A 22,625-nucleotide genomic window follows, 5' to 3' on the forward strand; every position below is an offset into this window, starting at 1 on the left:
GCCAATTTTAATTTAAAATAGGATGGGCCAATATCAACTCTGTTTTGTTCTTCTTGAAGGTTCGCATAACCACTTTTTGTACATGCAAAATAATCTAACAGTTTTTTGTAGTGGTTTTTATTTGATTTCATCTGCGATATTTCGTACTGGTTTCCCAGAACATTTTCAAGCTACACATACAACAACACAACCTCACATGGCTAGTCACTCTACACTCTACACAAAAATAATGACAATTTTATGATATTAAGACACAGTGTTGGATAGTTTAACAGTGACTAGCCATGTGAGGTTGTGTTGTTGTACATGTAGCTTGAAAAAATTCTGAGAAACAAGTACGAAATATCGCAGATAAAATAAAAAAAAAAACACTAAAAATAACCGTGTTAGATTATTTTGCAATAGCAACTCTTTGGCTTTACCATTAACCAATTATAAATATATTATGGAAAACCTGATCCTTCTCAATTAACGTAGCAAGGTTTCGTAGTAAAAGAACTGTATGTTTAGTGAATTACTTTTCAGAACCAGGATAATGGCAAAATTTAAGAATTTTGCACCAAGTTCCAGGTTATTTTTTGAAACAACACAACAATGTGTGTCTATCAATCAATATAGATTACTGATTTGTCTTTCCATACCAATTTTAAAATATTCATAATTTCACACATGATCATAATAAGCTGTCATATAATGACAAATGTTCTACACAATACTGGTGGAAAAATAATGAAAATTCTACAATTTTATGCTATAATTTTATGCTATTAAGACACCATGTTGGGTAGTTTAACAGGCCCCTCCCACCACGAGCTTTGGGCAGTGTTTACAGACTCCCACAAGCTGCCAAGACTCGCAAACAACACCAGCTGCTATGGCTTTTAATTCAAAGTGATAGTTCCGGTATCAACACCCAGTAAGAGAGAGAGAGAACGACATAACTGCCTTATGTAGCTAGTTACTGCTGCACTAAAAACTAGGGATCGACAGACCATTAAAGTATCGATACAGATATTCTCCCGATTCGATATAGTATTACTACTGGTTCATTCACCTCGTTAATAAATGTATGTTACCAGATGAACCAAGGTTTTGCAATGCAAAATAAGCTGCATATTTACACACTTATTCTTAAAAAAAAGTACAGAATGGAAATTCTATGGATATAAATCCATAAAAATGGTAACAAAATGGCACAATATTGCATTAAATTGTACATGTATCGGATTTCTAAAATTATCGGTAACTTTACCGGTATGCGTATATCAGCCAATATCAATAAAGTACCGAATAATCTCCCATCCCTACTAAAAATTTAAAAATTGTTAACATGGCTTTTGACCAATGGAATGGTTAAATTGCATGTTTATTTATTTTGGGGACATTTTAATCTCGAAATCAAGAGAGTGCGGGGATTGCAAAAAGGGATATTTCAATATGTGGAGAGTTTCTCCCATAATTTGCAAAATACAGTATTGATCATTAACATGGAAAATAAAACCACAATATTCATATACACAATTGAGCACTGGAATAAATGAACTAAGGTTGATTGGTAGAGTGGTATAAGAACATGACAAGGAAATGGTAAGAAAAAAATCTACTTTCACATATTTTGTCTGTTGCACTCAAAATCAGATGTTGTGTATTCTAAAATACAAATACAATATTAATAATTTTTATTGGTTTCTAATCCTAGATCTTCCCTGAAACAAAATCATCAGATTCATAGAATATGGATTGATGCCATTTAAAGAAAAAGAAATATGAAAATTTCATTTTTTTGAGCATGAAATTGTGAAAACTCCATAACTTAGTCATGTACCACTCCACACTAAATGATTGAGTGAGTGATTGAGTTGGTGTTTTAAGCCCACTTTATGCACAGTAAGGCTAATCAGGACTGGACCTACAGTTTAAAATAGGATCCAAACAACTATGCGCCTCCACCGGGTATTGAACCTGGGACCCCTTGATTACAAGGCGACGACACTACCACTATGCCTAGAGAAAAAAACAACTTACAAAACATAAATGAAAAACTTACAAAACATAAATGAAAAACTTACAAACAAAACATAAAAATGAAATTTTGGTGTAACTAATACTTAATTTCACCGAGAGATATTTTGGAAAAAAAAAATCCAAGACAATCCAAAAAAATAAAAATAAATCAATTTTTATTACAATCACAATAGAATAATGATACTAGGAATACTTCAGCACAAATTTAGTTCATTGGGATGAATTAATTTTTAAATGTTTTGCTGAACATTCCAATTTGTATTAAAAATATTAATAATAGTAATAAAAGCTACCATGGATCAAATAACCTATTTCTCTCCAATTGTAAGAGAATTTGAGACTATTCAATACACACAAGATGGAAGGTCAGCAAATAGAGCATAAACTGTGATGAGAATGACAGTTTTGAAATGTGTTGGTGTATGGCAGTGCAATTCAAATTCATATTTCCTTTTCATGTGAAGCTATATTGAAAATGGCAACCATACATTTGGAGTGTACAAGCAAATAGTAACATACTATTGTGCTTCTTTGTTAGGGGGTGTGGGAGGAGCGTTTGTTATGGATCAATAAAATTCTCTGAAGGTACAGAAAATCAGAGATGAAGATCTATTTGGTACTCTGTTTAGACTGCAAATATGAGTGGAATGGATTTGGTTGGTTGGTTGATTTAGTTTATTTTACTTCGCATTTTGTGCCTCTTGGCTAATTTGCGAAGATGGGGATGGGTGATGAAATTGATGAGTGGACATTCACAAACAACCAAGCCCGAGCGGGATTGAACCCGGGACCCTTGGCATCTGAGCGCGATGTGCTAACCACTCGGCCACAGGGTCCAGCATGAGTGGAATGGAGATGATACCAGTTGACAAGTAACAACAGACAGTTTTTTGAACTGCAATACAGTGTTCTCATGTTTTAACCTACTGTATAATGCATGATCAACTGATTTTCTGAAAAATGTGCTCACGTTTGTTGTCCAGATTAGGAAGATATTGAGTGAGGTGTGATTTTGGCTGAGAGAGCAATTTTGCTGGGTGAATTGAGGAACTGGTATCAATGGGGGATTATGTTGAGAAATAATTTTTCTATATCTATTTGTGACCTATTTACTGACTTCCTTTCATGTGACCAAGTAAGAGAGGACAGAAGAAAAACTCAGCAGACACAGAAAAAATGCAATTTTCACAGCACGCTTACTTCGTCTCTACACCTGAAGATGAGGTTTGTGGCTGCGAAAATTTGAATTTTTCCTGTGTCTGGTGAGTCTTTCCTCTTTTACTTTGTATTTAGACCTTGTGGCCCTCCTTCCTTTTATCCACTTTCATCCTAAATGAAAAATAAGATTTCTACATATACACACTTTGAGCAGTCAGTCATGGCACATATATAAATGAAAATTTTACAAAACGACATACATTTGAATCCCATTGCCTTTAAACAATGAGTACACCTTAATGAATTATATACAATGTATGAATAACACAAAAATACATTGCCATGTGCTTTGAGTTCATATGTATTGCATTTTACGTACTGCTCTACTTTATCCTAAAAAAATTACTGGTGATATCTGACAAGTTTTGTAACACTTGCATTTCTTCTACTGGTTTGCTATTTTAACAAGTTAGTCTTAGGTACACTCAAATATATATATGTTTTGTCTTTCATAAATGATTCTCACCAGCACATTGTGTGCAAAAAAAAACTGCATGTTAATATCTTTTCTTTTTTTTTGGTAAAATGGTGCCATGTCAATGCCACTTTCTTGAAATTCAAATACTTAGCAATTTTAAGAATGCAAAGTTACAATGAATATAAATATGTATTAATGTTACACTATATTCCCATTTTTTTTCAGTATGATGCACATCTCATAGATTATCAAGACTCCAGCTTTTATAAAATAAAAAATATATGATATAATTTTGATTACAGATTTTTGAAAATCTTGCCTTTTCAACACCTTTCTTGAAATTCTTGCAAACAGCATTTTCTTCAAAAGATGCTTCAGTGGCCATTCATATAACTGTCTACATTCAAACTACATCTCTCGCACTTGAACTCCCCATGGGTCAGTTCAAGGTCACCATTAGTAGCTTCAATGGTCACTCTGATGAACTCAGTTTTGCATGTGCTGCAAACCTTCTTTCTGCTTTCACTCAAGTGAGCATCTCGATGCATGTTAAGCTCATCGAAACCATCGAAGTATTCCGAGCAGATCTCACACTGGACTCTCTGGATGCTTATGTGATTCCTTAGCAAGTGCTGCTGTCGGTCGTGTTTGCGACCAAACTTCTTCCCGCAGACGTGGCACCGTAATGTTTTTCTTGATCTCGATCGTCGCAAAGTGGGCATCATACATACATCACAGCCTGAGTGGGGGTTAAGATGTCGCAGTGAACTGTGGATCAAAACGTGGCGTCGAAATATACGCTCTTTCCCCAGCTGATCACCGCACACCCTGCATATGTATCTCTGTGGACCTGGGGTTGTTCTGTTTCTTGAGCCTATCAAAACAGGACTTTACTGTTTCAATATATACAGAAACTAGAACAACATAAGATAATCAACACTAAATACTTATAACAAAAGTAGGGACGGATCGATATGAAATTTTTACCGATACCGATATTCTACCGATCCGATATAAAATTAGAAATGGTCCTTGAAGAACCTGAAATGTTCATTGACCTACTTAATAAATGTGTGTTTCAAGATGACTGTAGTGAAAGAGAAGTTGTACATTTAGACATTTACTTTTTTAGAAAGTAGGGCATGGAGATCATCTATAAAAATTACAACAAAATGGCAGAATTTTGCACTAAATTATCAGATATTTATTGATATATCGGATCGATAAAATAATCGGTAATTTTACCGATAAACCGATATGCCTATATCGGCCGATACCGATAGAGTACCGATTAATCGGTCCCATCCCTAAACAATAGTAATATAGAAGGTTGTTCAGGATATATCTGAGCGACTTTGCGATGCCAGTGCCATTTGAGGGATTGGTATGCCATGACCCTTTTCCATGCACATAGTAAAACAGTGTCAGGAGAATAGTTTGACTTGGAAAAACCACTGTGAAAGTGATAGTGTCCCGATGCACACAACAGGGGCCCGTTGGTAAACATTCACCCACAAAAGGTGAAAGCATAGCCTGTAAGAGGATAGATACCAAATGCATTTCACAGTAAATCAATCAATCAGAAAAATGCAAAAATCACATTGACCTTGGACTGATAACAGTGAAAGTATCACCTGTTCCACCAACCCAACGTGAGATGGCCAGGAGGCTGCATGACCATCCATAACTGTCTTGGGCTGTGGTGCATTCGTAAGGGCCACGTGCACCATCACCTCCTGTGCCACATTGCTGAATGCACCTTCCCAAGCATTTGCATAGGATTCACATGCCCATTCTCCAATGTAGTTTGCTATAATGGAAGCTCCTATGTAGGGCGATAGTCCACAATGCTTGTGGTATGATAGAACGCAACCCGTGGTGGAGACATGGCATTTCATGAGGTAAGTACCTTCGGATATATCCTGAACAACCTTCAGTATTCTTCTACTTCTTTATCCCTTATAATTTCTCTTAGTGTTGTGAATAGTACACAATAGAAAGACTGTCCATTCACTGTACAAGGATTGGGTTTCAGTTTTTGTTTTAAGTCCACTTTTATGCACAGATAGGCTAATCGGGACTGGACCTACTGTTTAAAGTGGGATCCGAACTACTATGTGCCTCCACCGGAAATTGAACCCACGACCACTTCATTACAGTGACGGTATTACTATGCCATCGAGGTACAAGGATTGGAGAGAAGACAAAGATGTTGATGGAAAGATTGGGTAGTGGTGAGTGCAAGAAGAAGAGAGCAGGACTGGAACATAGTGGAAGAAGAGGAGTCAGAGGAGAGGCTTGCCAACTCAGTCACAGACTAGAAACGTTAATATGATGATGATGAAATTTCTGTGTACTTGACGAAACTACATCTGATGAAAGTAATAGGTTAGTTCATTCGTAATTGGGAAAAGAGAGACGCGGTAGTATATAAATACGGATAAACTAGTACTCATCAAATACAATAGCCATAAAATTCAAAAGGTTCAAGTCAAACACACTGCCCACACACTCGTAGACACCAAAATCAAGGAAACGCACTGCACGAGCTAAACATCGATGGCGGGCAAGCGCACCACACTTGCATTCCCCTACTACAACAGTTATCGCCCGGAAATAGCAGACGACACAAACCCAGACGCACAGTTAACAACAGCGCACCTAGTGGCAGCCAGAGAACTACAAACAAAAGACACACACCAAGCAACAGTACAGCAAGTTCCAACGAGGATGGTGGTAGTGGCCACTGAAATTAATCGAAGAAAAAGAAAAAACAGCTTCGCGGATAAAAGTGAGTACTAGTTTCTCCGTATTTATTTTAAATAGGTTAGGTTACTCATGCTCAATGCACTATGCCATGGGGAATGCGGAAGTAGGGTCCCACACATTCAATATCTTCATCACTGTTACTGGATGGGTGAACCCCAGAACTGCTTTATGCAGAGGCAGTGTCAGAAAAATTCCCACATGAGATGAGCCACCATGGGAATCGAACCTGAGTCCCCAAATGATAGTCAGATGTCCTACTTACTTGATCATGCAAAAATTGTTGATAGTTGTAAATATGGGTGCATAAATCCATCTCAATAACATTTAAGTTATGGCTTGCGCATAGGAGTTTAGACCTATGAAGTTTTTATGAATCTTACATGATGCATAACATTTGCTTCAGAAAGAACTATAGAGACACAAAAATGTGAGCCTCATGGTTTTGTGTTGACAGAGAATGGTTGCCATGTTGGGCTGATGCTCTCTCCCTTGGATTGCAATATTTTATTGCTGTGGGGCAAGAGGGATATTTTCATTGTCATCAGCACTATTGGTGTCACTCATTGTAATATTAACAGCCAACTTTACCAAATCACTGACATAAAAAAAGTGGCACCTGTTTGTGTCGAGTGGAGAGAAGGTTGACCTTGAAGCTCACATTTTTATGTCCTGCAGTATAGGTATATCTGTCACTTCACACATTCAAGCATATTTTCTTGGTCCTTGTCAACCGTATATGTACCCATTCTTCATCTGGATAATTGGCTACCCATACTATGGATATCTGGATATTTTGTTATCTATTAAACAGAATATGTGAATATCTCTCAACCCATTAGCTGTTCATCTGGATATTATCCAAACAGAAATTCCTGCATCTCAATTTACCAAAAAGTTATAGCGTTGGCCAAAGAAGTGATTTGATTTTTAAGTCAATTTTATGCACAGACAGACTAATCGAAATTGGATCTATAGTTTACAGTGTCACCTAAAACCTCCACTAGGTATCAAACCCAGGACACATTGACTGCAAGTGTTCTCTGCTATTGTAGTCTGCATAGAGTCCAACAATTAATTCCTTACTCAACAATCAAATTATGAACACTAAGTTCTGTACTACCAAAAGTTACCTTCCACAATAAATGTCAGAAAATAAATTATTCCAAGAAAAAACTACACAATAAACAAAAAAAATGCTCTTTGGTCAGTCATTGACACCTCCTGCCTTCCCTCACTGGTATGCGACTGTTAATGAACTTGGACTTACTTGGACTAGAGCTGAGATCTGCTTCACCATGGATTGAAAGTATGGAATCTTCGTCCCTGAAAGTAGATTGTGCTCAATTTTACTTGTTTTGTTCATGAACATTTTGCAATACTCTCATCAAAACAAAAAAAAATAGGGTTGAGCTGATCCTCTTTGCCAATTCCCACCAAAACCGATGACACTACAGTACAATGAAATTTCAATTATCATTTCACATAAGGTAATTGTTTCATCATAAAAGCCATTTCTGCCCACAATGCTGCTCCATTTGCATAATTTTCAGGATATTTAAGCCCGTGAAAGTTTTGCATGGCATTTTTGTGGTGTCTTGGGCTCTGGAAAAGTATTGAAAGGTGTCAGTGATTAAATGGGAACTGCTGATACTTTCCAATAATAGAACTACTCGAATTGGTTACTTTGGTACTAGCACTGACTCAGCCCTAAAAAAATCACTACTCAACATACAAAACAGTACTGAATTAACATTTAGAACTCAACAAGTTTTTATACAAAACCTTTAGAAAATGACACCAGATTATACAATATTATTTTTATGGTGTAAAGTAAACTATAACTTTCTTACAATAGTTTTTCTTGTATGTACGCATTGCTTGCATTATAGAATTATTTTCCTGTAGTTCACGGTTATTCTGGGAAGCTTCGTTCATTGCAGAAGAACACTGGAATAAATTAAATAATGAAAATGGTAACATAGATCCAGTATGTAGTTTTCTTTTTCACAAATGGAGTAAGCCACCATCTTTAAAATGTAATGTAACAGAAAACATCAAGAAACTTCGTGAAAACAATGATGAATTTGAATTACCTGATGATATTTGGGATTCATAATTTAAAAAAAAAAAAAAAACCGGAAATAAAAATAAAACAGACTGCTTTTTTTACAGTTAAGTTGCTATATTACAACAATGTTTAAAAATTACTAACCATTGTTATAATTGTATCTTTAGTCAAAATGAAAATAAATGTCTGATGAAAGGAGCGTGTGTTCTGAAACATCACAAAGAAAAACTGTTTTCTTATTCTTGTAATAACCGTAAACTACAGGAAAATAAATATTTCTTACAATAACTTGTAATGACCACAACAACTGTTCACTAAAACTACATTTCAGAGTCAGTGCAACGATCATAGTACATAATAACTAGGGGCATGCATATTTCGTTTTTGACAAAAAAACGAAATTTAAAAAAAAAACATTGTAGTGTTAATTTTTCATGTTTTTGAAAGGTGTGAGATGCATTTTGTGACAATGTTTTGTCACGAAATAATGCGAAATGAACTGCAAAAAGCGAAATTAACTCTTTAAACACGAAATTCAGGGTTTATTCACCGAATAAACACCTTCCGAGGTCTGAATTATCCTGAGAGTTATGCAATTCCCGGAAAATTGGTTAATTGTGCTGTTAATATTGGAGAAGCAAAAATTGACTCCTTTACACAGAAATAAACTTACTACTCAGATAACTACATAAATGTGCTATTAGAAGTGAAATGTTAATTCTGTGGAATAAGTGTAGTTTTTAAATCAAATTTAGGATTATATTCACAATTTTAAAACCAAAATGTATTTTTATATACCACTTTTAATCCAATTTTTCACCGCTATAACACCGATATTTTATTTTATTTACCGCTTTTGAACCCGAAATTGACTCAGTTTTTGTACCGAAATTTTGCTTTCTTATTTACCAAAAATATGTGCCTCTAATAATAACAATAAAACAAGCACACACAATTGAAAGTTGAATAAAACAGAAAACGATCAGAGAAAAATAAGCTTTACATAACAATGACTGAGTTATTGGTGGTTGATTGGATAGGTGTCAGGTGGTGTCTGAATACAGGATGGGTGGAAAGGGAAGGATGCAATGACTGCGAAAAATCAATGTTATTTGTTTCAGGCAAGTTTCTCCTGTTTCCAATCTTTTAGTTTTTCACTACCAAATGCAAATACAGTACAAACTTCCGGACACAGTCTGAACATAGAAAATATAACAACTCGCTCAATTCTGCTGATGTAGTGTTTCTCAAGTAGCTGACAAGCCACAGAACACATGTCATCCCTTAATATGTACATAAGTGAACAGAAAAGAGAGCTGAAATACCATCTGTAGTTCTTTGGAGAAATGACATGTTAATTGATCTTACATGGTATCAGCCAACCTAAATAGTTTACACCCAGTCATACATGCAGCTGTCTGTTAGAAGTTAAACTTTATAAAGAGCTTGTTGCAACTGGCACATGGAGACAAATATATCTACATACAATACTTTGGAGGTTTTGTTCAATATTTGAACACATCTCAACAGAATTAAAACAAATGTGCATCTTATGCAAAAGTGTACCAAATGCCCTAATATCAAGTCAAGTGTCAAACTTGGTAAATTAGATTAAGTGCGTACTATACTTACAGAGAGGAATGGATATTTAGTTTTAGACAGAAACACGAAATATGAAATAACACACTGTAATGTTCATTTTTCATGTTTCTGTAAGATGTGAGGTTCATTTTCCTACCATGTTTTATCATGAAATGATGAGAAATGAGCAGCAAAGTGTGAAATAAACTTTTAAACACAAAATTTAGTTTATTTACCAACGTGACATTTTTCGAAGTCTGAATTATCCTGCGAGTTATGTAAATGATGGAATATTGCTTAATTTGCTGTAAATATTTGACAAGCAAAAATGGACTATTTTACACAGGTATAAACTTAATGCTCTGGTAACTACATAAATATGCTTTTAGAAGGGAAAGTTAATTTTGTATTACAAGTGTAATTTGTAAATCAAATTCAGTGATGTTATTCACCATTTTAACACTGATTCGTCACTGTATATACTGCTTTTGATCCTGAAATGTGTCCAGCTTTTGTATCAAAATCTTGATATTTTATTCACCATAAATATGTGACTCTAACTGTACTGTTTGTTGAGCACAGACAGGCAAGTGGATTAATTAATGTGATTTAGATTACAAAAATCTAACAATTCCCCCATAACATCAACAGTTCCACTACATGGCCACCTGGAGGGTAAAGGCCAGTGCCCACCCAAACAAATTCAAGACGTAATTGTTCAGGAAAATATGAATGCTTCAATAAGAAAAGTAATTTATTGTCTTGACTCCGTGCACATTTTATCTTAGAAGTTTTGCTCATTCACTGTTTTTGGATTTACGTTACTTTACTGAGTAAGAAAAGGAAAATTGGTAGAAAATATGTTGACAAATAATACCTGTTAAATTTATCTCTTATAAAACTCGAAATATGATCTAGTTAATCCTTCTGTGGCTAGAAGTAGTGCAATATCTGGCTATAGCCAAAGTGCACATATTCCGAGGCAGAGAGTGCAAAATCATACAGAATGGAACAAATATCTTAAAACAATCAAACACGTAACTTCCATATGGAATGAAAAAGAACTTCGAGGCTTCCTTATTCTAGCATTTTGGGTAATGGATGTTTTCTTTCGATAGTATGATAATAATCAGAGGGTAGCAACTTCATATAAACATTTGGGGAAAGGGGCAAGATAGAGAACAATATATTTTTAAATATAAATGTACATAGCCTACTTCTTGAAGAATTTGGAAGGCAGAAAGTGCCCCCCCCCCCTTAAAGTCGACCCTTATGGTGATGTGATAATTGTAAATAAATGTAACTTTTTCCAATAGTTTTAAAGCGCTATGAGCAAGAGAAGAATTGCTACGTAGCTATCATGATCAAATGTGATGAATTTTTTGGTCTAAAGTAATTTGCACAATACAGTAAGTAAAAGTATTTGTTTTCCCAAGTGCTAAGCATATTTCTATTGAACCCTCTCGAGCATCTATTTTCACTGCATTGACCACATGAAGATTTACTTCAGTAAGTGATCGCTTCTGTAATTGCATTGATTTTTCAGTATTCATTTTGTGCTAATTCCTTTATTTTTACAATTTTTCAGTAATACCTTGTGTAAAAATTCTCGTTTTTATGCTGAGAAAGTTTAATGCAGAACGAACAAAAATTGTGCATTCCTTGGGTATTTAAAAAATTTCACAATTTGACATTAATTAAATGCAAAGATTCATACGGACTTACCAATTTATGAAACTCCCGTGAGCCTAGTAAAATGACCATTCATTAACCCTGATCCAGGAAGCAGCACGCTTTCCAGTTAAAAACTCGCAATATTAAACCTGCATATTGAAGATCATTCATTTGAATTATGGAGAAAACAAAGAAAAAAAATCTTCACTGTTGTCGATGTTTACATACCTTCTGTTATCATTCTTGAATGTATAATGTACACATACCATGCGTCTTGTATCAAAAGAAGAAGCAGGTATTTCGTTTTGTAAAGGACATCAATAGTGTCAAATAATAGAAGACAGTTGCAACTTGTGCAACTGTAAAAGTCGAATTTTGCTTTCCGAATCTAAAATGCTAAAATGACATTTGAGTTTTTTGATTTTTTGTTTTAAGTAATGGGGACTGGACCTACAGTTTAAAGTAGAATCCAGATCACTCTGTGCCCATGGGCGTCCGGAAGGGGGGGCAGGGGGGGGCCGTGGCCCCCCCCCCCTGGAAAATGAAAGTCAACCAAAAATTATGTATTTCACACATATAATTTCATTTTAGCCACAATAATATGCGTTAATTATTGCATGAACACCATAAATTCAAATTTAAGCAATGTTTTTTTAGGGAACAACACTATTTTTGGGGGAAATGTGCCTTGTTTGCCCCCGCCTGGAAAAAAATACCTTCCTTGCCCCCCCTGGAAAAAATCCTACGGACATCCATGTGACTGTGCCTCCACCGGGTATGCTATAATTATGTTTCCAATATTTTTGCTACATGGAGGGAAGCCACCTAGCCACAAATATAAATTCTTCTTGTAACCTAATAACTTTCGCTGCCTTTTGCATTTGTAAATAATTTCTTCCATAAGTTTCATAACTTTTAACAGTACAACCTGTAGTTATTTGTACGTTCACCTAATGAAGTAGTAGGCTATGTGGAAAACTCCTTCTTAACTTGAAGGGATAAGACAATATATTCACTACACAAAGTGAAGTACACAGCAGTTTAAAGCATGGTCAGGCAGATGCAATGAAAGGAAGGGGGACCTAAATGAGAGAGAAGCACGGAGATATCAACCAAAACTGACACAGGAAAGACAGAAGAAATGATAGAGAGGAGAAAACCATGAGCAGATCTTTGAGGGGTCAAGATAGGCACATAGCCAGGGGGAGGGCTAAGGGGACTGAAGCCTACTCCTGAAATCCTAGAAATATCTAATTTAAATAGTATGTAGTGGAAATTAATTTTACTTACCAAGTTATTTCAGTGTTTGATTAAAATACGCAACAACTGATGGAAGTTTTTTAGTGCCTAAAATAACCTATTTTGCTTGTTAGAACCTATTTTAGGTTTATATGCCTAAATCAAACTTTTTTTAGGTGTTTATATATATTTTTTAAGGTTTTAAAGGATTTTTAAACCACACAGAGGTATTTTCTCTGTTTTGACGATAAAATTCAATGACTAAAGTATTTGAAACATACCTTCTGTCGATTTCCCTCCCTCCAAGCTATGGTTTTTCAAAGCTCTAAACAAAGCAAAACGTCTGCTGCCACTGTTTCCTCCATGATCCAAAGACTTCATGCTCACTTTCGCATCAGTTCGATGCTTTGTGGCATTCACTCCTTGCGAAAAAACATTTCCCGGAATTCACGAATTCACTGAATTCCCGGTGAGTAGTCACTCTGGTATTGTGCAGCAAAATAATACATACCTAATTCATTCTTCATATCAACAAGTAACTTTTACTAACAGAACAAGTATAGTACTGTATTACCATTTGTGGAAAATTTTCAAAACAATGTATACAAATGAAAATTTGGTTAGAAAATTACCACATACCTATTAACACTTCTTAAGGTTCTTTTGAAATTTTGTTTCTAACGATTGTACAGTCAACGGAAAAGGTAATGGTACGCAAATTGTCCACCGCTATTTTCATTACTATTTTATTCTACATCCTGTGTTGTTTTAAGGAATGAAACTATGTTGGTTCGAAGCAGGCATTGTTCTCTGCTTATTGACGTCTTTATTTCAATTCCTTGCCATCACATTGTGTAATACAGACCGAATGAAAATGGTGGTGGACAATTCGCCTACTGTTTCTTTTGCCGTTGGGTGTACCTAATCAGTTTTCATGAACTTTGAACCATTCTAAGCTTTTTTGGAAAATTTCAAGATTAACAGAACCTAATTTGAGATACGAGGCGCATCCAGAAAGTAAGTTTCCCTATTTTTTTCCCCGTGAAAGTAAACATAATGAGCCGTGTAAATTGTGCATAAGCAGCAGAGCTAAGACATATCAATCACATGCCAGGCGGACAGATCCCGCCCGGCGCCAGTAGCGAGGCAGCAGTGGTCCGAAGTGGAAGCTCGTATTCCTTCTCCCGCCGCATGCCAGTAGCGAGGCAGCAGTTGTCCGAAATAGAAGCTCGTATTCCTTCTCCCGCCGCATGCGAGGTTCGGTCGGTGATAAAGTTCCTGAATGCACAAAGCATTGCGCCAATTGACATTCATCGTCAGCTCTGTGAGGTCTATGGGCCGAACATTATGAGTAAGCAGATGGTGCGTCGCTGGTGTCGGCAGTTTTCGGAAGGTTGTCCAAGTGTCCATGATGAAGAGCGCAGTGGGCATCCGTCCCTCATCACTGATGATCTGGTTGAGCTGGTGCGGCAGCGCATCGTAGAGAACCGTCGCTTCACGATTACGGAGTTGAGTAGCCTTTTTCTGCAGATATCGCGATCCGTGTTGCATGAGATTGTCACGCAGTCCCTGCTGTTCAAAAAATTGTGTGCCAGGTGGGTGCCGAAAAACCTGACACCCGAACACACAATGAAACGTTCAGGAGCAGCACTGACATTCCTGCAACGGTACCATGATGACGGCGATGATTTCCTCGACAGGATCGTCATGGGCGATGAGACGTAGATTTCGCACTTCACCCCGGAAACCAAGCAGCAGTCAATGCATTGGCGGCATAGTGGATCTCCAGTCAAGAAGAAATTCAAACAGATGCTGTCGGTACAGAAAGTGATGTGCACCGTGTTTTGGGACAGGAAGGGCATTTTGCTCATTGACTTCCTCCCCAGAGGTGAAACGGTGAACGCTGACCATTACTGTGAAACACTAAGGAAATTGCGACGTGCCATTCAAAACAAGAGGCGTGGCATGCTTACTGCAGGTGTTGTGCTCCTCCATGACAATGCTCGTCCACATCCGGCTCGGCGCACAGCAGCTGTTTTGACGGAATTTGGCTGGGAGTTGTTTGATCATCCACCTTACAGTCCTGATCTGGCTCCCAGCGATTTTCACGTTTTCTTGCACCTCAAGAAATTCCTGTCCTCCGGTGAGCGTTTTGGCAACGACGAAGAGCTGAAGACGTTTGCCACACGCTGGTTTCAGTCACAGGTGGCAGAGTTCTACGACAGTGGGATACAAAAGTTGATACCACGATACGACAAGTGTCTCAATTCTGGTGGTTGCTATGTTGAAAAATAGCTGAACCTTTGCTGTACCTGTTGCCAATAAATGGTTTCCTGAAACTGTGTTGTTTTTTTTAAAAAAAAATAGGGAAACTTACTTTCTGGATGCGCCTCGTATTTACAACCAATTTAAAATTTCAAGAACCTAAAAATCCAAGGTCTAGTAATAAGTTGTAATATAGTTAGACATTCATCTTCACGACTTCTACCCTCCCAACTTTTTCAATTTTAGATGGCAGCTTCTGATAAAAGATGAGCCCCACCTCCCCTTCGAAATAAGACCTGCCCAGTGTTTTTTTCAATAGATGACTGTATCTAGTCCCTTTGCCACCTTTTTCTAGAGTGGAGTGATTAAAGAGAATTCAGATGAGAAATTTGATTAGAATAATTTATGAAATGATTCTGTGTACACGCATGCGTGTGTGAGAAAGAGAAGGGGGAACACAAGCATAGGAATAAGGTATGTAAAGGATAAATAATAAAATTTACACCATAAAAAAAATGCAGAAAGGAATACAAACAAAGTCAGAGAAGAAGGGGGAGGGGCAGGAGAGAGAGAGAATGCACATGTTTGTGAAATTCATCTATACTTTGTATCTGCCCACCCTAATTTATCAAAATATGGATCATGCCCACCCGGTCAAAATTTTCTGGGGCCGCCCCTGGTAAAGGCTGCTGGATTATGGTGCTGAGCACAACACCTCCACACTTATTTGGTCCTATTTTAACCCGTAACAGTTTCCAGCATATCTGATAGCCCACACAGCATCTCTGTTTTACTTGTGAACACCAACAAAGCTTGGCCCTCCTGCATTCTTTATCCACCCCCGAAGAATATTTCTCCTATATTTACCAATGGTTGTCAATCAGTGCTTACCTCATGTCTTTAACTGGGCTCTCCTTCCCTTTTGATGTTTTGTACATGAACTCTTCCTTCTGTCCCTTGCCCTCATCATTGTCTTGTGACACAGGCACTTTGTTCATGAACTTTGGTGGTTGTGGAGAAAGACCTGAAAAGAATAACAAATTAATCTATGGCACAATGGTTAAAAAATATAACACTGTGACATGTATCATGAACTACTACATCAGGGGTAGACAAAACTAAAAATAACTCGGACACCAGCCCCCCCTTTTTTTTCAGGCTAAGAAAGCCATGAATCTTACTAAGATAATCTATGAAATATGTAGAGGACTGGTGATTCCCGTTTCTTAGGCCTGACATTCGAATTGGATTTTATTTCCCATAGTCGTTCTGTGAGAGATTTGACTGACCCTACACCCCTGATTGATTGAGATGGTGTTTTAAAGTCCATTATGTGCACAGTAAGGCTAATCGGGACTGGACCTAGAGTTTAAAGTGGGATCCGAACCACTATGTACCTCCATTGGGTATCGAACCTGGAACACCTTGATTATAAGATGACAACGTTACCATTACACCATCAGGGAGGCCCTCTAATATACCTGAGTTCAGTGACAACTCTATCTGGCATCTAATTCTGCTTAGATTGATGATATTAAATACAGAACACATAATAACAATGCAACAGGCTATTACTTACCATGATCACGTTGAACCCAATAATCTTTCATGAGGTTTCTGTAAACTGTCTTTTCATACTCAAACAGGCTGTTAAAAATATCCAACGAGAAAAAGAGAGCCAATTCATCATATTCTTCAGCCATGTTGATCATGTTCTAACCTACATAATTGAAAAAGATAAACCGGGATTAATAACAAGGAGGGAAAAAATACTTAAATTATGTTATAACAAGATCAAAAGTAAGAAGACAAAATATAAAAAGGTAATGGTAAAGAAATGGTTTATTACATTATAAAACCTTCAAAATATTAGGTAATATACTGGATTGCTCAAAACAAATTAACTCTCATTCATCATCATTCTCTGCACATAGGGTGACTGGTCACAAACTGCAATGAAATTATTGTAGCACTTGTGGTGCAATGATGCCAACTGCAGTGTGAACAGCACCCTCCAGTTGCTCCGTGGTTTTCTATTTGTCCTGGCTCACTTGTTACCTAGGACTGTAGGGACCTACAAGAAGGCAACAAGGTAATGAAATCCAACCTCTAAATAACTCTGCTTGTAAATCAGAGTTGAAAATCAGTTTAAGTGACAAATTGTGGAACAATGTCAGTTGTATATTATCATGAAGACCAGTATAAACAATAAAATCACACATATATTATGTGAACAAGCACTATATTTCTTAACACACTGTTTTGAAGAATGGTGCAACAAGGAATGCTTTTCTGTTGTATAGATATCTGTGTTGGAAAATAGGCTTGCAGTGCCACGAAACTAATCAAAATACTTATAGGGTGATTCAAAAGTGTGGAATCACCCATTAATTTGTACAAATTTCACTGTACATGAATGGAACCGTATGCAGTATCTAGGAGACCAAACACTGTATCGCTGACGCATGTGACACATCCCACAACAAATCTTGGATTCAACTTAATTTCTTTTCAAATGGGAATACAAGCATGTGACATATCAAAGTCATGTGAAATTTTACTGCAAATAGAAAGTTGAAATCCATTTTAAGATATTTTGAATTGTTTTCCAGTTATTCCGTATTAAATACAGAGAATGTTTTAAATTGCATGGTTTTTGATCGATTGATTGATTTAGTTTATTTTACTTCGCGTTTTGTGCCTCTTGGCTAATTTGCGAAGATGGGGATGAGTGATGAAATGATGAAATTGATGAATGGACATTCACAAACAACCAAGCCCGACCGGGATTCGAACCCGGGACCCTTGGCGTCGCAGCGCGATGTGCTAACCACTTGGCCACAGGGTCGGGCTAAATTGCATGGTATTCATCAACGTACGTTCACTATAATGCAGGGAAATCGGTCAAGTATTTATTGAGAGTACTTTCCTTGTGCAAGTTACCTTCTCATTCTGCAAGAGTTGGCCTCCCCGATGGCACCGTGGTAGCATTTCAACAGGTGTTCTTGGGTTACCAGCCAGGTTAAATCTGTGTTAGCTTCCAACGTTTCGAGTGCATACATTGCTCTCTTCTTCAGGGAATGTAAAAATGCATACCAGCGTAGAGTTGGTTATATATATGACTTTGATGGGGCTTAGCTGGGACGCTGTCTTCCTACTGGCTCTCTCTGGATCCTGGTGTCATGTTTTTACAGAGGAGTTCGTTCCAGGCGTGACGGTAACGGTTCAGATTGTTTCATGATTTCTCATAGCACAAAGGCTAATGATCGTAGAATTTTGGAAATCATTGTCACACGAAATTTGAACCTTCCTTAAAGTAATGAGCACTGTTTGGACTCGAAAAAAGTTATTTATGTTGAAAAAAACAACTTGAAAATTATCTTACACACTTCTCATGAAAAGATATTCTCCGTCTACAAGCAACAGTAAATATCGTAGAAGCGTGGGAATGAATGTAGAAGTAAATCGGAAATTTTAGTAGAATGCATTTAGGGACTTTATTTTAATGCTAAGGGAACCAAACCTAACTTGCCTAACCTAACCACGAAAGCATATATTGAACAAAACCTTAAGTAATCGCTAAAACTCCGCAGTATGTGTTAACAGACGTACATCAAAATCGAACCATGTAAAAAGTGCATTCGTAGCATGATGATCATAATAAAACATAAGGAACTTGGGCCGGTTAATGTTGTAGGGTTAAGCAGAAATTAGAGCAAGAAGTATACTTTTGTAAATGTTAATTGTAGACAAAATGTCACACATATAATTATTACTTTTTTGCACATAGCAATTTTAGAGCAAAAATATTCATATTGCCTGCTATTTGCTGTATCAATTTCTGCAGTGAACTAATCACGGTACCAGTTTCATAGATTGGAGACACATTAAAATCGCATATTTTGTGTTTCGCATGGTTTGTACTTACCAATTGTGTATTGCGGAACATAGTTCAAGGTGCCATTATGCTTTTTAAATGAAAACAAACACAATTTTTTTTTTATTCCTTTCTTTGCTTCTGTAACACACAATATGGCAGGCAAAACTTGACTCATGTTGTAGGTATGCAGTGTTTCCAACCTTCTTCACTGAAAAATACTGGTAACGATTAGATATAGCGGAAACACATTTCTTGAAATTTACAGGAGAAAAGACGATAAAGTACTTACGGAATTTAGTTCTTATAGACTTTCTGAAGCTGGGAAAATTGTTTTTTCGAATTGTGCAAGTTATTCGGCCTGTAAATAAGGTATTTTTCGACATTCATGTATCTCCGTTGCACGATAGCTCGTGCCACCATTACCGTCGACTACGTGAATCAAATGTTCCGTGCATTCGATTATGTAACCCCCTGTCAGTGTAGCAACCACGCAGTAGTTTTACAAGATGACGTGTGAGCGGGATTTTTTTTTCCAATTTAATTTTCTGTTTACCTAACCTAACTGAAGCTAACCTAACCTTCCGTGAATGGTTTGTGGATTACAAACAATCATTTTTCGGTTAATAAGTGTTAGTGTAACAACCATGTGGTAGTTTTACAAGATGACGTGTGAGTGTTTTTTTTTTTTTCAATTCAATTTTCTATGTTTGCCTAACCTAACCTTCCATGAATGGTTTATGGATCAATTTTCGCTTCAAAACCTTTTGTGAATAGTTTGTGCGGCATTTATCGGTTCATAAGTTTGGAAACACTGCATATCAGCTGGCGATAGACAACGTGAGTAAAAATTTGGCCGCCAATTAGCAACGACCAATAAATACTTATAATGTTAAAAATTACGCTTTTTCCATTGAAAAAAAAGTAATCCCAAGTTGAAAAATGTTTCGCTATGCATATGAGGTAAGTAGAAATGAATTTTATTTCAAAATAAACGAGGGTACTAGTTTACTATCCTTCGGATAGATTTCTTAATTTCTACAGAAGAAACTACGGTAACAGTAGTATAAGTCGGAGACGGATTTCTTAAAATTTACAGGAGGAGACGAGAAAGTACTTACGGAATTGTGTTCTTGAGGGCTTTCTGAAACCGGAAATATTTTTTTTTATAATCGTGCTACGTATTTTGCCTGTAAATAAGGTATTTTTCGTCAATCATGCATCTCCGTTGTGCGATAGCTCGTGCCGCCATTACCGTCGACTACGTGAATCAAATGTTCCGTGCGTTTGGTTATGTAACCCCCTCACAGTGTAGCAACCACGCGGAAGTTTGACAAGATGACGTGTGAGCGGTTTTTTTTTCAATAAAAGGTAAGATTCTAGTTTACGTCCTTTTCCTAAGGAATACGTGTCATATATTGTTGGTAAGCTTATTTTATAAGGAATTCAACAACGTAAATCCCAAAGCGAGCAAAAATTTTCTGAAGGAGTAAATCGAGAAAAACCGATGTTGTCCGGATATGCGCAATTGAACATACTGAGGTATTTTTTAGATGATGAAGCACATATTTAGGGGTGAAATGAGTGCTAATGGAACCTAACCTAACAGGCCTAACCTAACCTCGTAGGCATACGTCGACCCCGTGAATGGATAGTGGGGCTATCGTGAACAGAAACTAAAAAGAAAAAGGTACTTACCCGAAGAGATGCCGGGTGCCGCACCACGATCGCGCACTGCGAACGCAAAGAAGCAATCACCATGCAGATAAGGACGTAAAGTAGAGTCTAGCCTCAATTTTCGCTTAAAAACCTTTTGTGAATAGTTTGTGCGGCATTTATCGGTTCATAAGTTTGGAAACACTGCACATCAGCTGACGATACTGCATATCAGCTGACGATAGACAACGTGAGTCAAGATTTGCCCGCCGAATTAGCAACGACCAATAAATGATTATCATGTTAAAAGTAACGTGTTTTTCATGGAAAAAAGTTATGGCCAGCTTGAAAAATCTTCCGCTATGCATATGAGGTAAATAGCAATGATTTTTATTTGAAAACAACCGAGTATTATGTGTCTCCGGCTTATCCTACTATTACAGAAACTACTTACCGTAATAAGTTCCTGTAGTATTGTCCAACATCTGGAAGGTGTTTTGTGTGATGTGGGAATGTTTCATAGCGGAAATTCAACCATTGACGCATAGCCCCACGAACCATTTCCGGTAAGGTTAGGTTAGGTAGGGTCACAATAGGATACAATAGTTAAAAATTGGTTCGAAAAAAATATGCGTAGCCCCACACACCATTCTCGCATAGCCCCACGAACCATTGACACATAGCCCCACAAACCATTTCCGGAAATGTGCGTTCTTCAGTTACAAAAAAACTTTTTTTAAAAAAAATGATCCAAAAAACGTGGATATACATTAAGAAATGATCCACGAAGCAGATAGGTAAGTACAAATGTCAAAAATTGACGAATCTCAGAAGTTATAGGTGTCCGAACGATAGTAAACATTTACCAATTGCACATTATGCATGGGTAGCTGACGGATAGCCCTACGAACCATTTCGATAAGGGTAGGTTAGGTTAGCCAAGTATAGTTAAAAAAAGGGGGTTGGAAACACTGACAGGGGGTTACGTCATCAAACGTATGGAGCATCCGGTTCACGTAGGAAAGCAATGGCAATTGTGCGTCGGTGAGATATTTCTATTGAAAAATACGTGATTTCCCGGTCAAATATATTCCACGATGAAAGAAAATACCTCGACTAACGTTGGAAACGTTAGAGAAACTCATTTCCGTAAGTAGTTTCTTCTGTAAAAATGAAGAAATGTGTCTCCGATGTATGAAACTGTTACCCCAATCACAAACAATAATTGACTTAAATCACTGTCCATGCACAAGCACTTTCGATTTCGTTACATAATGTGTACATACAGGAATTGATTTTTGCAGCGGATAATCTAAACAACTAAAATTAAAAAAAACCAAAAAAACATGAACCTTATACAAATTAATTAAAGAGTCTATTGAGCTATGTTCATCAATCACTCAAGTCTAAGAGATTAAATTATAGGCTACATAACCTAAAAAGGTACGTGAAATACCGTGCATTAATGAAATTATTATTAACAAGTAAATTAATTTGTACCATGTTGAGAAAATCTTTGTTATTGTTTCCCTCGTTGCCGGCTCCTCCAATTCTCACAGTTGCCAGATAGAACAGTGAAAAACTAACCTACGATATTTACGCCCGCACGCTTCGTTTACCGCAAAAGGTAAATTTACAAGATTGGATTGCTATATACAATATATCTATTCTTCTTAGTAAAGATGAAAATGCATCTAACCTTGGGTAAGGAGTGGAAAACAAGTCTATCGATATACATTGTAAAAATAAATAGCCTATTGCTAAATTTCTTGACCCTGCAACTCTTGCAAGCAATTAAAATGAAGTTACAATTGTCCCGTACCGTACGGTAAATA

General features: G+C 36.9%; 1 protein-coding gene across 2 annotated transcripts; it reads right to left on the reverse strand.

Annotated features, from left to right (window-relative positions):
* Positions 1–329: 329 nt before the first annotated feature.
* LOC145999047 (uncharacterized) lies at positions 330–22,548 on the reverse strand. Of its 2 annotated transcripts, none has more exons than XM_083135984.1 (5): positions 22,490–22,548; positions 16,837–16,977; positions 16,149–16,281; positions 7,698–7,753; positions 330–4,535 (listed from the first exon to the last, which is right to left on the reverse strand). In XM_083135984.1, the coding sequence occupies exons 2-5, from the start codon at positions 16,967–16,969 to the stop codon at positions 4,036–4,038; spliced, it is 822 nt and encodes a 273-aa protein (XP_082992110.1). In that variant the 5' UTR covers positions 16,970–16,977; positions 22,490–22,548; the 3' UTR covers positions 330–4,035. The 2 variants fall into 2 exon arrangements, with proteins under 2 accessions (XP_082992110.1, XP_082992109.1); XM_083135983.1 differs by lacking the exon at positions 22,490–22,548 and adding an exon at positions 22,291–22,371.
* Between the last annotated feature and the right edge of the window lie 77 nt (positions 22,549–22,625).

Source organism: Lepisma saccharinum, chromosome 14 (assembly GCF_977018435.1).
Source record: "Lepisma saccharinum chromosome 14, izLepSacc3.1, whole genome shotgun sequence".
In the NCBI taxonomy this organism is placed as follows: Eukaryota; Metazoa; Arthropoda; class Insecta; order Zygentoma; family Lepismatidae; genus Lepisma; species Lepisma saccharinum.

Coding starts and splice junctions, on each gene's coding strand:
- LOC145999047 (XM_083135984.1), bottom strand. CDS start 16,969: ATGATCAACATGGCTGAAGAATATGATGAATTGGCTCTCTTTTTCTCG. Junction 16,282..16,836: donor TTGGGTTCAACGTGATCATG/GTAAGTAATAGC, acceptor TATTCTTTTCAG/GTCTTTCTCCACAACCACCA. Junction 7,754..16,148: donor AGCCCAGTTAAAGACATGAG/GTAAGCACTGAT, acceptor ATCTACTTTCAG/GGACGAAGATTCCATACTTT.